Source organism: Diabrotica undecimpunctata, chromosome 5 (genome assembly GCF_040954645.1).
Source record: "Diabrotica undecimpunctata isolate CICGRU chromosome 5, icDiaUnde3, whole genome shotgun sequence".
Taxonomy (NCBI): Eukaryota; Metazoa; Arthropoda; class Insecta; order Coleoptera; family Chrysomelidae; genus Diabrotica; species Diabrotica undecimpunctata.
The window spans coordinates 162316534-162336989 of record NC_092807.1 but is presented as its reverse complement, the minus strand read 5'-3'; the positions used below and the strand labels follow the sequence as shown (position 1 = coordinate 162336989).

The 20456-nt window shown below is 36.6% G+C and overlaps 1 protein-coding gene across 1 annotated transcript; it reads right to left on the bottom strand.

Moving 5' to 3' along the window:
* Positions 1-332: 332 nt before the first annotated feature.
* On the bottom strand, positions 333-20453 carry Ahcy (adenosylhomocysteinase). Its single transcript, XM_072533134.1, has 6 exons — positions 20290-20453; positions 19939-20129; positions 2720-3061; positions 2392-2599; positions 2039-2314; positions 333-670 (listed from the first exon to the last, which is right to left on the bottom strand). The coding sequence occupies exons 1-6, from the start codon at positions 20312-20314 to the stop codon at positions 414-416; spliced, it is 1299 nt and encodes a 432-aa protein (XP_072389235.1). The 5' UTR covers positions 20315-20453; the 3' UTR covers positions 333-413.
* Positions 20454-20456: the final 3 nt, after the last annotated feature.

Here is a 20456-nt window from a genome sequence, read left to right as displayed (position 1 = left end):
AATAAATAAATATTTATTGTCGGTAATTCGTAAAGTTCTATTTTATATACTATTTAGTTTGTTTACTATTAATACTGGCTATAAGTACGTGTGCTTCTATGTGTGTCTATCAAAAAGTACCTAACTTCGCAAAAAAATAATTACTAAATTCACTAGACAGTTCGGACTGGGACCAAGTTAGACGAGGTAGGTGATTTGTGGGTTAGACTTCATGACCTGCTTTATCTCCAGGCTGGACCACTGAAATTTTTTCCAAAGTGAATGTCGAAATATAAATTTAATCCGTTGTAAAAAGATCGGCTTTCGATATATATTGAATGAAAACACTGCTATAAAATTGCTTCATACTTTATTAAAAATATTTTTAAAAGTCACACTTAGATCTGCTTAATATTATCTGTTAAACTACAAAATTAATATCTGTAGTGATCGGGCTTGAATGGCCCTTGTGCAGATATACCCAAATATTCTGCTTGCTCTGCTGATAAGGTAGTCAGTTTAACTCCCAAGTGTTTCAAATGCAGTCTGGCTACTTCTTCGTCGAGGTGTTTGGGTAACATATGAACACCCAGTGAATATGCTCCTGGTTTTGTCCACAATTCGATTTGGGCCAGGACTTGGTTGGTGAAGGAATTTGACATTACGAATGAAGAGTGACCTGTGGCACAACCTGTAATAAATTTGAGAAATAAATACATGAACACTATCAATATAAAGGTACACTCAATGCAGTCTTGCCACATTTGCATTTTTTTCCCTATTATTTAAAAAAAAAAATGCGAAAGATTATATCAAAATTAAGGTTAAGATTGTTTATTTTAAAATACAGAAATTGGCAAAAACCAGAAAAAAATACTACAATATTGCAAAGATTCTTTGTGGATAAATTTTAGCTATAGATACAAAGAGTACACCGTCAAATTAACAAAAAGGTATAAGTATATTTGTAAACCGAAGTTTAGTACAGAAATTATGAGAAAATCTAACCAAATTCCGGAAAAATATAATTCAATTATAAAGGAACAACAGAAAATCAAAAATTACATAAATCAAATTAAATTAAATACATAAATAATTTATAATTAAAGGAAATCAATTCTAAAAATAACAGTGCGACGTTGCTTATTCGACATTTTATCTAGTTTTTCATAAAAATAAAGAAAATGACAGATTTAGACAAAAGTATTACTTTTGCGTTAAAAATACAGAAATTAGCCAAATAGACAATAGAAAATGTGCCAGACCAAGGTAAAAATATCTGCTAGTGAAGAATTTCACATATATATATATATTCACATATATATTTCACATATATATATATATATATATATATATATATATATATATATATATATATATATATATATATATATATATATATATATATTCTAAAAATAATAATGCGGTGTTGCCAATTCGACATTTTCCCTATTTCATTATAAAAATGGAGAAAAAAATCATTAGCACATGGACAAATGAGAAAATGTCTGCCAAAGAATAATTTTAGAAAATAATGTTAAAAACTGATTAAATAGGACTTAAATCTCTTAACACGGTCTTAAAAATAAGATTAATAAGATAATTTATAGTTAAATGAAATCAATGTGTGAAACGTTTCGAACTGCTAAAAACGATAGTACGGCGTTGCCAAATCGACATTTTTCGTAGTTCTTCATAAAAATACACAAAAAAAAACAAAAAAAATAATAGCTTTGCATTAAAAATACACAAAATTTACAAAAGAGACTATCGAAAATTGGACAGAACGAGGGCAAAATGTGTATAACAGGAGAATTTTACAGAATAAGGATAAAAAAATAGCGCATAAATCTCCTTCAACAGTCATAAAAATAAGAATATATGAACAGATAATTTTGATACTTAAAGGACATCGTACTTGTGTAACATTCTAAACTTTCAAAAATTACTGTGCGGCGTTGCCAATTCCAAATTTTCCCTAGATCTTTACAAGAGTAAAGAAAAGAACAGATTTACGCAAAATTTTTCACATATACACCATATAGTAAAATTTAATCACCTAAATTGACCAATCGACCTTCAGCCAAGACAATCACGTGGTTACCGGTGGACAGGAGATAACGGTCAACTTGTGGCTTGATAGTGACTTTTTCCTTGGCGTTCTTTTCTAACCATTCGACGTCGATTTCGCAGTCAAAATGTCCAATATTACACACTATACTGTCGTCTCTCATGTTGAGGAAATGTTCACCTCGTACGATGTCTTTACAGCCAGTAGTCGTGACGTAGATTTGGGCTTCTTTGGAGGCTTCTTCCATCGTTGTGACTTCATAACCTATAAACCAATATCATTCGATTAAATTTATTAAATCGCTTAAACAATTTAACAAATTTATTGCAAAATATCTTTACCTTCCATAGCTGCTTGTAAGGCATTGATAGGATCAATTTCTGTGATCAATACTCGTCCACCAAATGCTCTTAAAGATTGTGCACAGCCTTTACCTACATCTCCGTATCCAGCTACGACACAGACCTTACCAGCGAGCATAACATCTGTTGCTCTTTTGATTCCATCGATGAGAGATTCCCTGCAGCCGTACAGATTGTCGAATTTACTCTGAAAGCATTGTGATATTTTATAACAAAAAGAAGCTTCTATGTCGATATATCTTCTCAAAAATTAATTAGTGTAACGATTTAGAACTTATATTTTGTCAAATAGAATAAAAGCACTCACCTTTGTGACCGAATCGTTTACGTTTATAGCCGGAACCTTCAATGTACCTTCCTTGTACATTTTGTACAAGTTGTGAACTCCCGTTGTGGTTTCTTCGCTGATTCCCTTACATCCGGTCAAATATTGTGGGTATTTAGTGTGTACCAAGTTGGTCAGATCACCTCCATCGTCGAGAATCATGTTGAATGGTTTTCCGTCTGAGAAAACTAAGGTCTGTTCGATACACCAAAGGTATTCTTCGTCCGTTTCTCCTTTCCACGCGTACACTGGGATTCCTCTTTTGGCGATCGCTGCGGCGGCGTGATCTTGAGTACTGAAGATGTTGCAGCTGGACCATTGTACCTGTAATCACGAGTTAGTAGCTTTAACACTATAACTAATTCATTTAATTACGTAACTAGAACCTTTATCAGAACTTCGTCGTATTAATTAAACTGATGGTGATTGCTTACTTTTTTTAATTCTTTTATGTGCTTTTTGCTTATGAACTTTGTAGTATCATTATTTGAAAGTGAAACCAAAACAAATTGTTTTATTTAATAGTTTCATATAAGTTTTATAGAATTTTCGTGTTTAGAATTTTTCAGATTAGAATGACTGCACTGGGATATGAACCTCAAAAGAGGTGCTAGAGTTGTCATATGACAACTACAATTCTTTATAATCCTCTTAAACATTTTGGGAATTTCCCTAAAGCCTTCCTCATGAAATATTATTGGTCGATTCCCAAAGCTATCTAAAGCATTATATGCTTCTCTAACATAATTAAAACATTCTAAACATCTCTAAAAGAGCCCTAAAACATTCTAGCATACGTTAAACTTCGACATAGCTCATAAAATAATTCCAAGATAATATTAAAACTTTTTTGTACTGATTCCTAGGCCTTCTAGGGGATGTTAAAATAATACTGAATGCATCTGAAAAGCCCTCTAGATGCTCCTTAAATATTAACAAGTGTTCTAAATTCCTCCACAGCTACCTGCAATCATCTAGGCTTTTCTAGATTTCTCCAACTCTATCTACAACTATATAGATTTTTTTAAACTCTCCATATGAGTCTTACACAGTCCAGGATACCCTAACAATGAAATAATACAAGAGTTTTCCTATACGAGGTCCAAAGTCTTTTAAAAGTCACTAAAATATTAATGAATGTATTTAAAACGAATGTATTAGCCCTACTGAATTCCTCCAGAGAACGCAGTTAAAGATGCCTCTGATATTCATATCTCTTCGAAATGTCTTCAAAGCTACCTGGAACCATATAGACTTTTTAAAGCTCTCCGCAGTATTGTAAAATAGTCCAGAACCGTCCTAAAACATTGCTTCTATATCTTCTTCTTACGGTACCCTATCCAATTAGTGGATGTTGGCGACAATTCTGGCATACTCCTCTCGGTCTTGTGTGGCTCTAAAGAGTGCATGGGCATCGAGGTTTGTTCAATCCCTTATGTTTTTAAGCCATGAGTATTTCTTTCTTCCGATGCCCCGTTTTCTATCTTCCCTTCCATAATAAGTTTTAAGAACTGGTACTTGGAATTTCGAAATATATGACCCAGATAAGCAGTTTTTCTTCTTTTTATCATTGGCAGCAATTCTCGTTCTCTGCTCATTCGATTTAATACTTCGACATTTGTTGTGTGATCTGTCCAGGGAATTTTAAGTAGTCTTCTAAATACCCACATTTCAAAGGCCTCCAATCGGTTCATCACATTGGCCTTTATGGTCCAGGTTTCTACACCATATAGCAGTATGGAGTAAATGTAACATTTTATGCGATGTAACATATTAACGCTCGATATCGATATCTGACTTGCTCAATCCTGCTACATATCTCTATGTCTGGATCTAGATCTTCAATTATCCAACTACCGAGATGTCTGCACTTGTGGACCTTTTGGATGTTCTTATTGTTTACTCTTATATTTAATTGCATATTTCGTGTTCTGCTAACCACCAATACCTTCGTCTTGTCTATATTAATCTTCAAGCCCAGTCGTTCTCCTTCAGTGTTTATTCTATCTATTAGTCGTTGTAGCGCTTCTTGGCTATCAGCTATTATGAACGGATCATCAGCATAGTGAAGATCACTAATAGTTTGTCCGTTGATTTTGATTCCATCTTCAGTGTCACTTAAGGCGCTATCGAAAATCGTTTCAGAGTAAAGATTAAAAGAGGGGTGACAGAACACAACCCTGTCGTACACCTTTTCTCACAGATGCCAATTGGTTCAAAGCTACCTGTAACCATCATTGAAACATTACAAGATAATCCTAAAATTTTCTAAAAGCCTCTGTAGCAAAAGTATTGATAAATCTATTATTTAAGTTAAGTTAAGACAGCAAATTTTCACATCGGAATATTAAATAATTGACGGTATGTTTACTTACACAACAGTAAATATAAAAATACTCTCCCCTTATCAACAATTATGCAATGCGCTCACACATTTATATTTTTATATTGTTATTTCGTAAACCAGTATTGACTAATTTTAAATATATTAAAAGATACAAAGCAACAAATGACAAGTATACTTTTGAAGTCGATAGCAATCGTGTTTGGCGGGGTCAAGAGTTTATCTGGTGCGTTTTAAAGACGTATTTTTCAAGCTACGTCACGTTAACAACTCCAGTTTCGAATAATAAAAAAAAACATCTTATACTTCACATCGTAGGATTTCCCGTTTTCATGATTTTTTTCAGTATGCATTAATTTTTTCGAAGCACCGGTTTTGCTTGCTATAAAAAATGCGGTTTATAAGTAGATTATGTGACTTTACTTCTTAGTAATCAAGTAAATACATGACAATTTGGATTTAATTAATGTTTTTCATTTAATAATTATTGTCGCTATCGTAGTTTAAGTTATTATTATTTGTAACATGTGAAAGTAATGGGACATGTTTTCTCTCAATGAGGAGTTGAGAGTAAAGCATGTTTTGATAAACAAATCTCTTACTTCATTAATTTTTAATTATTTAAACGAGTTATAGGTAAAATGAAAAAAAAATATACAAATATAAACCTTTTTCTACGGTGCAAGGCAGTCATCTATTCAATAAAATAAGAAAAACATGAATAATAACCGCTCAATCGCTAAATCGACTGCATTTTCGTTAATATGAGAATAATTCGTAGCGTATTTCTTTTTCTATACAATTTAGTTATTTAAAATTATGTGAATTTAGTAACGTAATTTGTGTGATAATTACCAAGAATATTTATATTTGATTTAAGTAGATCAGTACATTTATTTTCGCTGTGTATAAAAGATAAGAGACATAAATTCCACGAAGATTTCTGTACGGATTTTAGATAAAAAATAATAAGACAGTTGCGACTTAAATGAATTTTAAAATTTTTTGTATTCCAAATCACGATACACAAATACCGGTATGCTACTCAAGGAATAGAAATGTGTACTCCGGCCGACGCGCATGAAGTCACCTGCGAAGTGTCGCCCAGCCTGCTGAATTGTGATTGGTCAAATGGCAACAGTAATTGCAGCCAATCATAATTCAGAAGTCTGTTGCTCATTTTCTGAATTATCGTTGGTCGAAATGCATCCGAGCTGCAGCCAATGATAATTCTGAAAATTGGGCATTGGTCGCCGTGCCTGGTCAATCGTAAAAAGGTCCAAAACGACCGTTACGATTGACCTACTTTTTTATGCATAAAAGAAGTGCACGACGGCCAGGAAATCAGACCGGGTCAGGATATGTCCGCTGGTCCAGCCTTCTAGGCAAGTAAGATCCTCTGGTTGATTCAGTTCCTAGAGAGTTCTTGTTTTTCTTTCAGCTCACCTCTAAAACCCGGAACCTAACGTTCCACATCTTTAACTACGGTTTGTCTACAAACCACGGCGGCCATTTTTGAAGGATTTATCTATGCTTTTTGACTTAGTCAAATTTGCTAATAAATTCCTTTAAGAGCGTCGCCATTTTTCGCCGAATTAATCTGTGTTTTTCGACTTAGTCAAAATTCTGATTATTTCGGCATTCTTACAAGTCATGTAAGAAAATATTCTCTTACAGATTTGCTAAGTCCCTACTTAACGGGACTTAGTCACCGAACGTGCATATATCCTTTTACAAAGCTTTTGAGATTAAATAAAGACTACCTTTTGTGTTTTATTTTTCTCTTTCAGGGATATATATATTGCTATATATTTACTTGTGAAAATAAACGATTTAAACTGTGTTTTATTTCCCCTTTTTATTTCAGGTACACTGCAAACGTAAGTACTTGTACTTTGACTCTGATATATATGTATTTTGCTACTTGTATATTTAAACTCTAAATATAACTTTGATATATATCTGTATATATAAACTTGTATGCTATTTCTTTTATTTGTTTCTTTCCCCAGGTACACTATTAAAATTACTTGTATTTTCTTTGACTTTGATATATGTAATTGCTACTTATAACTCCTTGATATATATAACTTGTATACCATTTCTTTTATTTGTTTCTCTTTCCAGGTACACTATTAAAAACACTTATACTTTTTCCTATCTTTGAATTTACATTTTATTTTTTTTATGCTACACTGTTAAAATTTTCAATTTTTATTTTATTATTTTATGACCATAATATTTGTTGTTTATTTCATTTTCGAATTGATATATATTATTTATATTATCTATGCCTATTTGCCACTATTTGTTTATTTCCTACAGGTCCAATTAACTTATAAAATTCTGTTGAAAAATAATTTGAATTTTTGCCTGTAGTTATTTTTTACAGTGTACTTCTTCCCCTTTTTATTGCTGATTATTCCGATTGGCATAACGACCGACATCCCAGTCCTTATCCCAAGTCCCTAACTCAACTCCTTCCCACTCTAAATATTTTGACAGGTGACATTCTCCCTAGTTATTAATTTCAAATTTGTTTATATTTGATTTATTATTGATAAATAACGTTCATTACTTTTCAGATTCTTAGTTTAGAACTAATTTGTATAATTATTCTCCCGATTTCCGGATCCGGAGATAATTATACGTTTCTTTCAGGTTCTTAATATAAGTTATATATTATATCATTTTCCTCTTGTTATATATACTGTGTACTTGTTTAATAAACTTTATTATTACTGTTTTATTCTTTTAAAAAGGCATTAATCCCTAGCTAGGTCACAATGGCCTCCGACAGAGAGCCTTACTCTCTGAGGTCACTCCACCAAGCGACGGATAGAGCGGATAACTTGCCTTCTCCCTCTCTAGAAAGAGATGGGAGTTACTCTAGTTACCGACATGGCGCCCAACTCTACGATAGAACATCACCACACCCTGAGACAACGGAGTGCTCACCACCGCCTGCGACGTCAGGCCTTCCTTCCACAACGGAGACGACAGCCCCAAGTCCACCACAGCCTGCGACGTCAGGCAATGCAGATCTAACACAGATGCTAGCAGCCCTAACACAAGCAGTAACGGCCCTAACCCTGATGCAAGGACAGACGGTTAAGATTGAGTATCCACCAGCACCACCAGCACCAGCACCTACACCACGATGGAGACCAGCATTAAAGAAGTTCAGCGGAGCCGAACATGAGAGCCCGGAGGAATTCGCCGCAGCAGCCACGGACCACCTCCTGGAGATGGCGATCGAGAAGAGGCACTGGACGGCATATCTTCTAGAGCATGGCCTCGAAGGGGAGGCGGCTGCGTGGGCAAAAACACACACAGACACCAGGATGGACTACACTTCCTTCTTCAAAAGACTAATGGACCATTTCAGCCATTCGTCCAAATTCACCAAGTTGCTGGCCAAACTATACGGTCACAAACAAAGACAAGAAACAGCGGCAGAATTCATAAATCAGAAGATGGCCCTGTTCAACCGAGTTGCACCAGATACCCCAGACGAGGAGCGCTGCGAGATCATCCTCGACCAGTTGCGCCCTGAAATAAGGAAATACCTACGAGGCAATCCACCACGTACCGAGGAAGACCTACGGCGGACAGTGGACGAACTAGAAAGGGACATACGAGTCTCTACTCCCTCAGCATCAAACCAAAAACAAGAGAGACCGACTCCCAAACCGGACCGTCCTCCACAGCCACAGCAGGACCGTCCACAGTATCCACCACGTCACGACCGCCCCAGACAATCCGAAACCCTTAATGAATGGCGCAACAGGGGTAATAACCGCAACCAAGGCGGTAATAGCAGCCACTACAACAATAACAATAACAACTCTAACCGTAATAACAACAATGGCCGCAACCAACCCAACCAACAACAAGGAGGTCGTCCTACACCTCCACCAAGAAGTAATCCACCACGTCCAGACCAGGGAAACTCCGACGGGGGCACCGTCGAACACTAAGTCCCAAGACCAAGGTGCCCCAGCTGAACATCCTCCAGGTAGCCGCTGCTTCCTCACCACCACCCGAGATTTCCGTTGAAATCGACTCAGTCAGGATGATGGCCCTGATAGACTCCGGTGCAAGTCATAACTTCATCCGAGCGGGCCTTATCGAGACGGCAATGGTGCAGAACACTACTACCAGAGTCCAGCTGCCCAAAAGAAGCCAGTCACTCCACACTCTAGGCTTCGTAGAAGTGGACGTTCGCTTCTCCGACGAATTCACAAGCAGAATCCAATGCCAACTTGTAGATGATCTCCACCATGACCTGATTCTTGGCATGTCATGGCTGACGTCCGAGGGTGCCCTGATAGACCTCACCCGGAGGTGCATCCACGTAGGGACCGACAGCCGCCACATCTTGTTCTGGGAGTCGTCTACAAAACTAACATCTAGCAACAACGTCCACCTCCTACGAGACGACCAGGCCCCAAGTTTCGCAGTGACTGAAATCCAACAGCTTCTGAAAACGTACCAAGACGTTTTCGACGACAGAGTCCGTCAACCTACCACCAAGGCCACGCAGATGGCCATCAAACTGACTGACTCTACTCCCATCAACACCAGGCCGTATAAGTACTCCACGGCCAAAAAGAAAATAATGTACTCAGAGGTCCAGGACATGCTCTCGGCGGGCGTGATACGTCCAAGCAGAAGTCCGTACAACAGCCCAGTTGTAATCGTCACCAAGAAGGATGGAACTCCTCGATTTTGTGTCGATTACCGCAAAATCAATGCAATCACCGTGGACGAGGTTTCAAACTTACCACCCATTCACGACAGCATAAAGGAACTAGGCTCAGCAAACATCTTTACCACCCTCGACCTGAAGAGCGGATTCTGGCAAATTCCGCTGGCCGAGGACAGCAAACAGATCACAGCTTTCAGCCTTCCTGATGGGTCCCAGTTTGAATTCACGGTGATGCCATTTGGGTTGAAGAACGGACCTGCAGCTTTTCAGAAGCTGGTGACCACCGTCTTCGCCGGCTTCGTGGACGAATTTGTAAAGGTATACATGGACGACATCATCGTCTACTCGTCCACCTGGGAGGAGCACCAAAAGCACCTCCACCTGGTCCTGGAACGTCTGCGCACTCACGGCCTGTGGGTGTCCTTAAAGAAATGCCAGTTCGCCGCCAAAGAACTGGACTACTTGGGCCATACCATCACTTCCACAAATACACAACCAATGGAAAGACATCGAGACAAGATCCAAGGGTTCACGACTCCAAAGACTCTCCGCCAACTGAGGTCTTTTATTGGCACTGCCAGCTGGCTACGAGACTTCGTACCAAACTTTGCGGAGATGGTGACCCCGCTGACTGATCTAACAGCGGGAAAACACCGTTTCCAATGGAACGAAGTAGCTGACAGGGCATTCAATAACATCAAGAATGCCATTGCCAATAAGTTGGAATTACAACGGCCAGATGCTAGCCTGCCCTTCAGCCTTCAGACGGACGCGTCTGAGATAGGTATGGGCGCCGTATTATTCCAAGGCGAACCTGACAACAGACGGATCATAGCATATGGTTCCACTAAGCTCAAACCAGCTGAGAAGAGGTACCATATTAATGAAAAAGAATGTCTCGCCGTCATATGGGCCCTAAAACGATTCAAGCATTTCCTGCAGGACCAGGCCTTTACACTATACACAGACAGCAGAGCTCTACTGTGGCTGGACCGCTACAAAACAGACAAAGCCAAGTTATCACGATGGGCTTTGCTGCTTCAAGAATTTAACTTCAAGGTGATCCACGTCGCCGGTAGAGACAACCAGCTGCCAGATCACTTATCACGCCATCCGACCACCGAGGAGGAGACGATCCACGACCCTGACGCTGAAGTCGACCGCCTAGCCTGGCCACAGCAACCAATGATGGAAGACAACACCTTCCCGTTGCTGTGCCTCCTAGAAGCCCAGGATGATGGTGCCAACCACCCAATCCTGGACGATCTCAATGATATGCCGCTGCAAGCACGCATCCAGAGGGCTCATCAAACCCACCATGGAGTGCAGCGATTCATTGCCCGTTGGCGTCGCATTCAGACCAGAGGACCTCGTGACGACGTCGAGTCAGGCCTCCTCGATGACTTCCTGGTAGAAAACGACACGGCATACTACCTCCAGGATGGCGAAAAACGACTCCTTGTCCCTGGTTGCTTCCGAACTGAGGTTCTGCAAGTTTACCACGACAGTGAGGAAGCCAACCATCCAGGACAAGAAGAGACGTGCAGAGCCATCCGAGAACTTTACTTCTGGCCCGGCATGTCCAAAGATATAGTAAATCACATCCGATCTTGCTTGAAGTGTGCCACTACAAAAGCATCCAAACGTCAACCTAGAGCTCCGATAGTTCCGAGGGCCCCCGTCAATCCATGGGAGAGGATCTCCTTCGATGTGCTAGGTCCCTATCCTCCTGCTCGAGGAACAAGGAACCGTTTCATCCTCCTGGCCACGGACTGCCTTAGCAACTGGGTTGAATACCGATGCACCACGTCAGCGAAATCCAAAGACATCACGTCCTTCCTTCAGGACGAGATCTGCAACCGATGGGGACGACCAAACACGATCATCACGGATAATGGCTCCCAGTTTCGAACACCAACCTGGGAGAGATTCCTGCGTCGTCATAATATCGAACACGAAAAGGCACCCATATACCACCAGAGGGCCAATCCCGTCGAACGCAGAGTACAAGAACTAAATAAAGGACTACGGGCAAGAGTGTCATCGCCTGAAGACCCCCGATGGGACTCCTACGTCGGAGACGTCGTATTTACTCTTCGAACCAGAGCCAACGACGCCACCGGACAGACTCCAGCAGAGCTCCTACTCGGGTACAGGCCAAGACGAGCCCAGGAAACGAACTTTCAAATCAATCAGAGGGAGAATAGGGAACAGCGAGTCCAGCGAGCTGTCCAAAAAGCCACTATCTACGCCAGGAACCTGTTCCCGGATAATCCTGACGCTCGTCCTCCACCTCAGTACATTCCTGGACAACAGGTGTTGGTGAGGAACCACCAGAGAGGGAACTTTGGAGAGACCTGGACAGGACCCCATTCTATCATCAGGGCAGCCGGCAATCACACCTACGAAGTTCATCGAGACAACGACGTAGACCGGCTGATCCATGTTGACGACATCCGTCCCGCACCGCCTCCACGTGTCGACGCCATCGCCGCAGAAGACGCCGAGTGAAGAGTGCAAAGACATTATTTTTGTTTTTCTCTTTCAGAGTCATTTTTATTTTTTTTGCAATTAACTTAAACAATTGTTTGCTTTAAATTTAGATTTTTTGATACTTATTGTAAATATTGTTTTTCAATAAAGTAAAATCACCAGAAGGATCTTCGAAGCGGGGGGGATGTCGCCCAGCCTGCTGAATTGTGATTGGTCAAATGGCAACAGTAATTGCAGCCAATCATAATTCAGAAGTCTGTTGCTCATTTTCTGAATTATCGTTGGTCGAAATGCATCCGAGCTGCAGCCAATGATAATTCTGAAAATTGGGCATTGGTCGCCGTGCCTGGTCAATCGTAAAAAGGTCCAAAACGACCGTTACGATTGACCTACTTTTTTATGCATAAAAGAAGTGCACGACGGCCAGGAAATCAGACCGGGTCAGGATATGTCCGCTGGTCCAGCCTTCTAGGCAAGTAAGATCCTCTGGTTGATTCAGTTCCTAGAGAGTTCTTGTTTTTCTTTCAGCTCACCTCTAAAACCCGGAACCTAACGTTCCACATCTTTAACTACGGTTTGTCTACAAACCACGGCGGCCATTTTTGAAGGATTTATCTATGCTTTTTGACTTAGTCAAATTTGCTAATAAATTCCTTTAAGAGCGTCGCCATTTTTCGCCGAATTAATCTGTGTTTTTCGACTTAGTCAAAATTCTGATTATTTCGGCATTCTTACAAGTCATGTAAGAAAATATTCTCTTACAGATTTGCTAAGTCCCTACTTAACGGGACTTAGTCACCGAACGTGCATATATCCTTTTACAAAGCTTTTGAGATTAAATAAAGACTACCTTTTGTGTTTTATTTTTCTCTTTCAGGGATATATATATTGCTATATATTTACTTGTGAAAATAAACGATTTAAACTGTGTTTTATTTCCCCTTTTTATTTCAGGTACACTGCAAACGTAAGTACTTGTACTTTGACTCTGATATATATGTATTTTGCTACTTGTATATTTAAACTCTAAATATAACTTTGATATATATCTGTATATATAAACTTGTATGCTATTTCTTTTATTTGTTTCTTTCCCCAGGTACACTATTAAAATTACTTGTATTTTCTTTGACTTTGATATATGTAATTGCTACTTATAACTCCTTGATATATATAACTTGTATACCATTTCTTTTATTTGTTTCTCTTTCCAGGTACACTATTAAAAACACTTATACTTTTTCCTATCTTTGAATTTACATTTTATTTTTTTTATGCTACACTGTTAAAATTTTCAATTTTTATTTTATTATTTTATGACCATAATATTTGTTGTTTATTTCATTTTCGAATTGATATATATTATTTATATTATCTATGCCTATTTGCCACTATTTGTTTATTTCCTACAGGTCCAATTAACTTATAAAATTCTGTTGAAAAATAATTTGAATTTTTGCCTGTAGTTATTTTTTACAGTGTACTTCTTCCCCTTTTTATTGCTGATTATTCCGATTGGCATAACGACCGACATCCCAGTCCTTATCCCAAGTCCCTAACTCAACTCCTTCCCACTCTAAATATTTTGACAGGTGACATTCTCCCTAGTTATTAATTTCAAATTTGTTTATATTTGATTTATTATTGATAAATAACGTTCATTACTTTTCAGATTCTTAGTTTAGAACTAATTTGTATAATTATTCTCCCGATTTCCGGATCCGGAGATAATTATACGTTTCTTTCAGGTTCTTAATATAAGTTATATATTATATCATTTTCCTCTTGTTATATATACTGTGTACTTGTTTAATAAACTTTATTATTACTGTTTTATTCTTTTAAAAAGGCATTAATCCCTAGCTAGGTCACAATGGCCTCCGACAGAGAGCCTTACTCTCTGAGGTCACTCCACCAAGCGACGGATAGAGCGGATAACTTGCCTTCTCCCTCTCTAGAAAGAGATGGGAGTTACTCTAGTTACCGACAGAAGCAACAATACAGGGTATAATGGTCAAAGAATATAGACGCTTATAGACTAAGCGTCTATATTCTTTGCTATGGTGTTCAAGATATAGGATTCCCTGTTTTTTGTCCCGGTAGATGTATTTGTACATCGTGCGGTAGCTGAATTGTTTTTACAAAGCCTCCCATTTCGATCTCTTTTTCTAGTGTTTAGTCTGTTTAGTTCAATTGTGTGTATTACCGACAAATATGCCGGATTGTGCTGTAGCTAATTGTAAAAATTATAATATCCCCATATATAAGATCACCAGTGACATGGGTATTGGAAATACTGTCCTTTGGTCTCAGCTGAGTGTTGGATATAACAACAATTGTTTTATTAGTCACCTCCTGTGATAAGTCTTTAAATATTTTTGTTTTTGCAAATCCTCCAAATTTGATTTAACTTGCCCGAAATCATGTAATTGATCATGGTTATGTTATTGACAATAAAATAATCAACAATGATTACTTTGAAACGCTACCAAATAATATATCGACTTCAGAATTGACAATTGCGCATAAATTGACATTACATCATCTCTGTTTAAAAGGCTCTATGATGCAAAGAGAGACCTGCAGTTCAATTATTGTCAAATTCTATAGCAAAAACTATTAGTTATGCTGGAGAAAATTGACTTAAACCAAGAGATAGTTACTAGAACACGAAATGCATATGGTACAGATTAAGATAAGCAGAGATTATCAGATAAGACATAAGATTAGGATGAAATGTCGGAAATGGTCAATTCAATGCGGGTTGGTAAACATAAAGGACTTATTCCATTTCAAAAAGGAATATTGTCTACTAATAGATCTCTGAAAGAATTACTTCCTTACCTACAAGTAAAATACAACGTTAACTATATTTTAACTTCAAGGTTGAATCAAGACGTTATAGAGAACTTTTTTCTCATATACGAGGAATGGGTGGTGCAAATGATCATCCTTAGACTTATGATCCGCCAATAGATTTTAAATATAGATTAAGGTGGTATATTTTAGGAAAACATTCGGCGGCGATCTTTACAGAATGTCGCAATGCTATTGAAACTAGAGAAATCTGGCGAAAGTAACAGCTTAATAGGAAGTCCTCAATTACCAAGCGATATTTCTGCGTCAGAAGATATTTGCTTGACACAAAAAATGCTGTCTAATTTGGTAGAAAAAACGGAAGGTTCGAAAGAATCTCAGTCTGAAGAGGACAAAATACTTCAAAATACATTTATAGAAGCTCACTACTTGGAGGAGAATCATATAATTGACGATGGCATTTTGAAAGTCGCAGACAATTATGAGGTGAAAGAAAAAATTCATCGGAACTCTTTGAAGTACGTTGTTGGTTGCATTTAAATGAAGAAGCTTTTTAACTTCAAGAAATAAATTTTAATACTTTAGTATAAAATATTCAATAAATATTTATTATGAATTTTCGGCAGGATTTATTTCTCAAAAATTGTAAATTAAACTAATATTGGAAAATGGGATTCAAAGTTCGAAGATATTTTGTAACACCTTAATTTAAAACAATTTTCTCTAAGAATTGACTAGTGTATGAAGGATTGACATACAAAATGAGAGATTATGGATACAACGGAACCATGACGAAACTAATCTTGTCGTATCTAAGCGATCGGAGGCTCAGGGTCCAGTTCTATGTAAACACGGAGCCCCAGAAGCTAGAGTACCACAGGGAGCGATCTGATCACCCCTTTTGTATAGCGTATATACAGCAGATGTTCCAAGAACACCCGGAACACTACTCAGCCTTTATGCAGATGCTGCTTATGACGTCACTACAATATTTGCAAAATACAGGAACCTGGATATAGCTGTAAGAAATCTACAGTTCAAGATAGACCCATTGAATAGCAAAACGAAGCTAAATAGCTAGGAGTCATAATAGACCAAGCCCTAACATTCACATCACAATTTAAGGTGACAGTCCAGAGCCATAATAAGGGGACTAGCATGAAGAAGCAAATTAGCTATGAAAACAAAATTAAGACTGATAAACAGCATCATACTACCAATATTTACATACACATCTCTCGCATGGGGATACACAAATCGTAGTCAAAAAGAAGATGCAAGACAACGCGTTCACCTTTTGGCGTCGCCGTGTATTTACTAATGTTGATTTTATGTTTCAGAGTCCTCAAAAAAAATCTACAGAAGACACAAAAAACGCAAGCCACAAAAACTCGTGTGCCGAATTGCGCTTAGCCTGGAGCGAGGACCCGGCGCCCGAGCAAGCAATACCGTTCGATGATAAGTCACATCAAAAGACAAAACAAGCTGTTGGAAAGACCGACTACTAGGCCAGTAAAGGAAAAAAGCGTGAAGAAATCTTATCCAGGTTTTTTGAAGATAGAATAGAATAGAAATATGCTATTGTCACTGAAAATTGTACAATTTTACATAAAATGTCAATATCACAAAATAAAAGATAATAAAATATACAATACATTGCAAAATTTAAAAAAAATTCAAATTGCATAACAAAACCTTACACAATAGTTTACGAATAAGTTGCTGCATGTGATACCCAAATATATATATATATATATATATATATATATATATATATATATATATATATATATATATATATATATATATATATATATATATATACTTTAGTTGCTTGTACCTAAACGTACTGTAATTTCTTAGTTATTCGTTAAGGAACTCTGACACTGAATAATATGGTCTTTCAGATAGAGATAGGCTTCAATTTACGGAACTTAAGGAAAGAAGTTGTAGATTTAAGTTGCAAAGGGAGATGGTTGTATAATTTTTTTGCCGAATATAATATAGATTTCCTTACAAACTCAGTGGACGGGATCGGTAAGGTAAATACACATCAAAGGTTAAATTTCTGGTGGGGTAGTCATGATTAGGTCTCGATGGAAAAACATATAGGTGTTTACGAATTAAGCAAACAGTTTCTAGATTATCTAAAGAGGGAAGAGTTAAAATCCCGTGATTTTTGAAGTAACTTCTGCGATATGTTATTCTACTTACGCCAAAAAGAAACCGTATTGTTCTTTTTTGTAATTTAAAAATAACATCAGATTGGGCAGCTGTACTGAAACCTTAAAAAGAAAGACCATATCGGAGATGAGACTCGAACAAAGAAAAATATGTAATTTTGAAAGATGCTAAATAGATTGCCTTCGAAACAGATCTTATTGCATAGCAGGCTGAGGCTAGTTTCTTACTTAACAAATCGATATGAAGGAACCATTTAAGGTTGCTGTCTATAAAAATGCTAAGAAATTTTACAGAATCAACGATACTGATCTGGTTGTTATTAAGAAGCAAGGGTTGAAGCGCTCCTTTTTAGGATAATGCTACTGTCTTATTCACGTTAAAAGATAGTAAATTAGAGTCGGAACAGGTTTTATTTTAAGTAGATCAGAAGTTATAATTGCATGAAGAGTTGCAATATTAGAGCTCCTCCAGGTAATACTGGGATATTATGATTATTAGATGATATAAGGAGAAGTAGAGGACCCAGTACTGAACCTTGTGGTACTCCACATACAATGCTTTTGTGACTAGAGTCAGTATCTCCAGCTTGGAGATATATTCAGTAACAAAGACGTTGGTGGTAGTAAATTTCTTGATCTACAGTTAGTAGTTAACACATATTATTGGCTGATATGCGGATACTTTTGGTAGTCCAGGGTTTGTGATGTTTTGACTTAATTGTAATTAAAGGAAATGCCTTAATGAAAATACAGACAAGCCTATCTAAAAAATCACTGAAATTTTAGTCCACGTCCACAGAGGGAAAGTGCCAACCAGAAGTCAAGCACAAATTTTGGAATTAACGAAAGTTCTGAGCGGAAAAAGTCCTAACTAAATGTTAGGTTTTCTAGGATTGTTTGTTAAGAGTGTTAAACTGAGTGTTAGCTGTAATTCTGCACCAAAATTTTAAAGCAAAACTAACATTTTACATTCTAAGTATTTATAACGTCAAATTTTATAATATAATACATGATCGGAGCAGTAACCACTTTCTGTCACTTGATGTTGCGTGGAGTAAATTTCCGACTTATTTCGAATGATTTAAATGATGACACACTGGTAAAGAACCACAGACTCAACTGTCTCAATTATCTCTATCAATTGTTTATATATTTTAATTTACAAACTTTTTTCACATTTCATACATTGTTCTCTAAAATGTATATAAGAAACATTTTATAGGCAAAAAATGATTTTGGCACTTTTTATGGTGGTTTAAAAAAAAAACAAATCAAAATCAGCTGTAGGTCTTCAAGAATTTGTCATCAGCTATCTCCCATATATTTATATCTTTTAAAGCATTCAAAAACATGTGTAAGATTTTTTCGCAAATTGACTGGGGTATAACTCTTATTATTGTAGTATGGTACATATGAGGTAATTTAGCTGGACATTATTATGATTAAGGTTAATATTATTTACCATAACAAAATTTTCCATAAAAATATTTGTTTTTTATAGTTTTCTCACAACGTAATCTCAACACGGCGTTCAATGACGGCTGTTTTGTTTATTGAACGGTTTCGTTAATATAAGCATTAAATGTTTTTGACAACTGATTTTCGAAGGCCTTGACAAAATTCGCACTGGATGAATTTTAAACACTATTAAATTGAGTTTACTTCAAATATTTATCAACTGCACGAATTATTTTTATTTCCAATATAAACCACATATTTATAACCGCAATTGCACAGAAAAGTTGACATAAAGTTGAAAAGTTTAATAATTATTGGAAATACCAATCATTATAAAACAAATATTCCAATCAAGTCATTTTAGTTCAATCAACAAGCAATTTAAAACTCCGGGATTTATTTGATATAATTGTATGATGAAATTGTATGTGACCTACACATAAGATATTTTGTGGTATTTCGTAATCAACAAGAGATTAATTACGTGTAAATCCAAGGAAAATACGAAAACGCGAATGAAAAATTATTTATGACATAAAAAATATGTTTTTATTCATTTGATTACCAAATAGCCATTTCTAACGTTAAAAAACATATTCTTTTGCTCTAAAAATCTGTAATACGTTTGATTACCATATTTGTATCGATTATTGACCAATTTTTGTTTGCTTCGCGATTTGTTAATCCACTATCAATTGTCCTTCTATAATATTATGTTCATTGAATGACCTTCTTTGATTACTACTTTATTAAAAATATACTAAAATCGAAAAAAAAAACGAAAACGTAAAAACAAAAAATAAATAAAGAAAATGCATTTAATGACACTGCGGAAAAGGCTTTTAAATATAATGGGGTGCTGCATAATTAAAAATTAATAGATATTTCTAGTCTCATTACGATAAACCAAAACGTAGACTTTTAATATACTTTAATAATACATAGTTTATAGCTGATTTTTAACGAGGTCGACAATTAAAGACAAGTAGATACTATAAAGTAATATATCACTTAAAAACATTTTATTATTGTTACTATTTACACACGCTACTAAAAAAGGTAAAGAAATTATAACTGTACTAAATTTTGCAAAATAAATTCAAGGAAACATTGTTTTCACAAATCGACATATTCCTAAATTCTTATAAATACAAAATATCTTTTCAGAATAAATAAAATCAAATCAATTACATACCTCTGCTCCAAGATCTGCGAGGGTTTCAATTAATACTGCTGTTTGTACAGTCATGTGAAGACATCCAGCTATTTTGGCTCCCTTTAAAATTTTGTTGTCCTTATATTTCCTACGTAAACTCATCAAGCCCGGCATTTCATTTTCGGCCAAAGTGATTTCTTTGCGGCCCCATTCGGCCAAACTCATGTCGGCTAGAAAAAACGAAGAAATAATAACACAAAGAATATATGTGTGTGTTAAATACTGACAACACGAGTAAAGCATTGTTTTTTTTTTTGGTAGTTTTAAATTTTAATTTTGAAAAAAAACTAACCTCAAAATTCACGTGTTCACATTAAAATATATACTTACCAACTTTATAAGCTTGTTTAGCCATGGTAAATTATTTCTAAAGGACTGCTAAACTTTACTTAACTTGTTCCTAAATGTCTTCACAAAAACTGAAAACAACAAGACAATCCTCGCTCACCGCGTACCCAACAGAAAAGAGATTCAAAAACTTACAACTTGGAGAGGGG

Bases quoted from the DNA above. Each gene is read 5' to 3' on its own strand.
- Ahcy (XM_072533134.1), bottom strand. From the start codon at position 20,314: ATGGCTAAACAAGCTTATAAAGTTG. The intron at 20,130-20,289 runs GTAAGTATATAT...CGTTTTTTCTAG, and splicing joins TAAACAAGCTTATAAAGTTG to CCGACATGAGTTTGGCCGAA. The intron at 3,062-19,938 runs GTATGTAATTGA...TCGTGATTACAG, and splicing joins TCGCAGATCTTGGAGCAGAG to GTACAATGGTCCAGCTGCAA.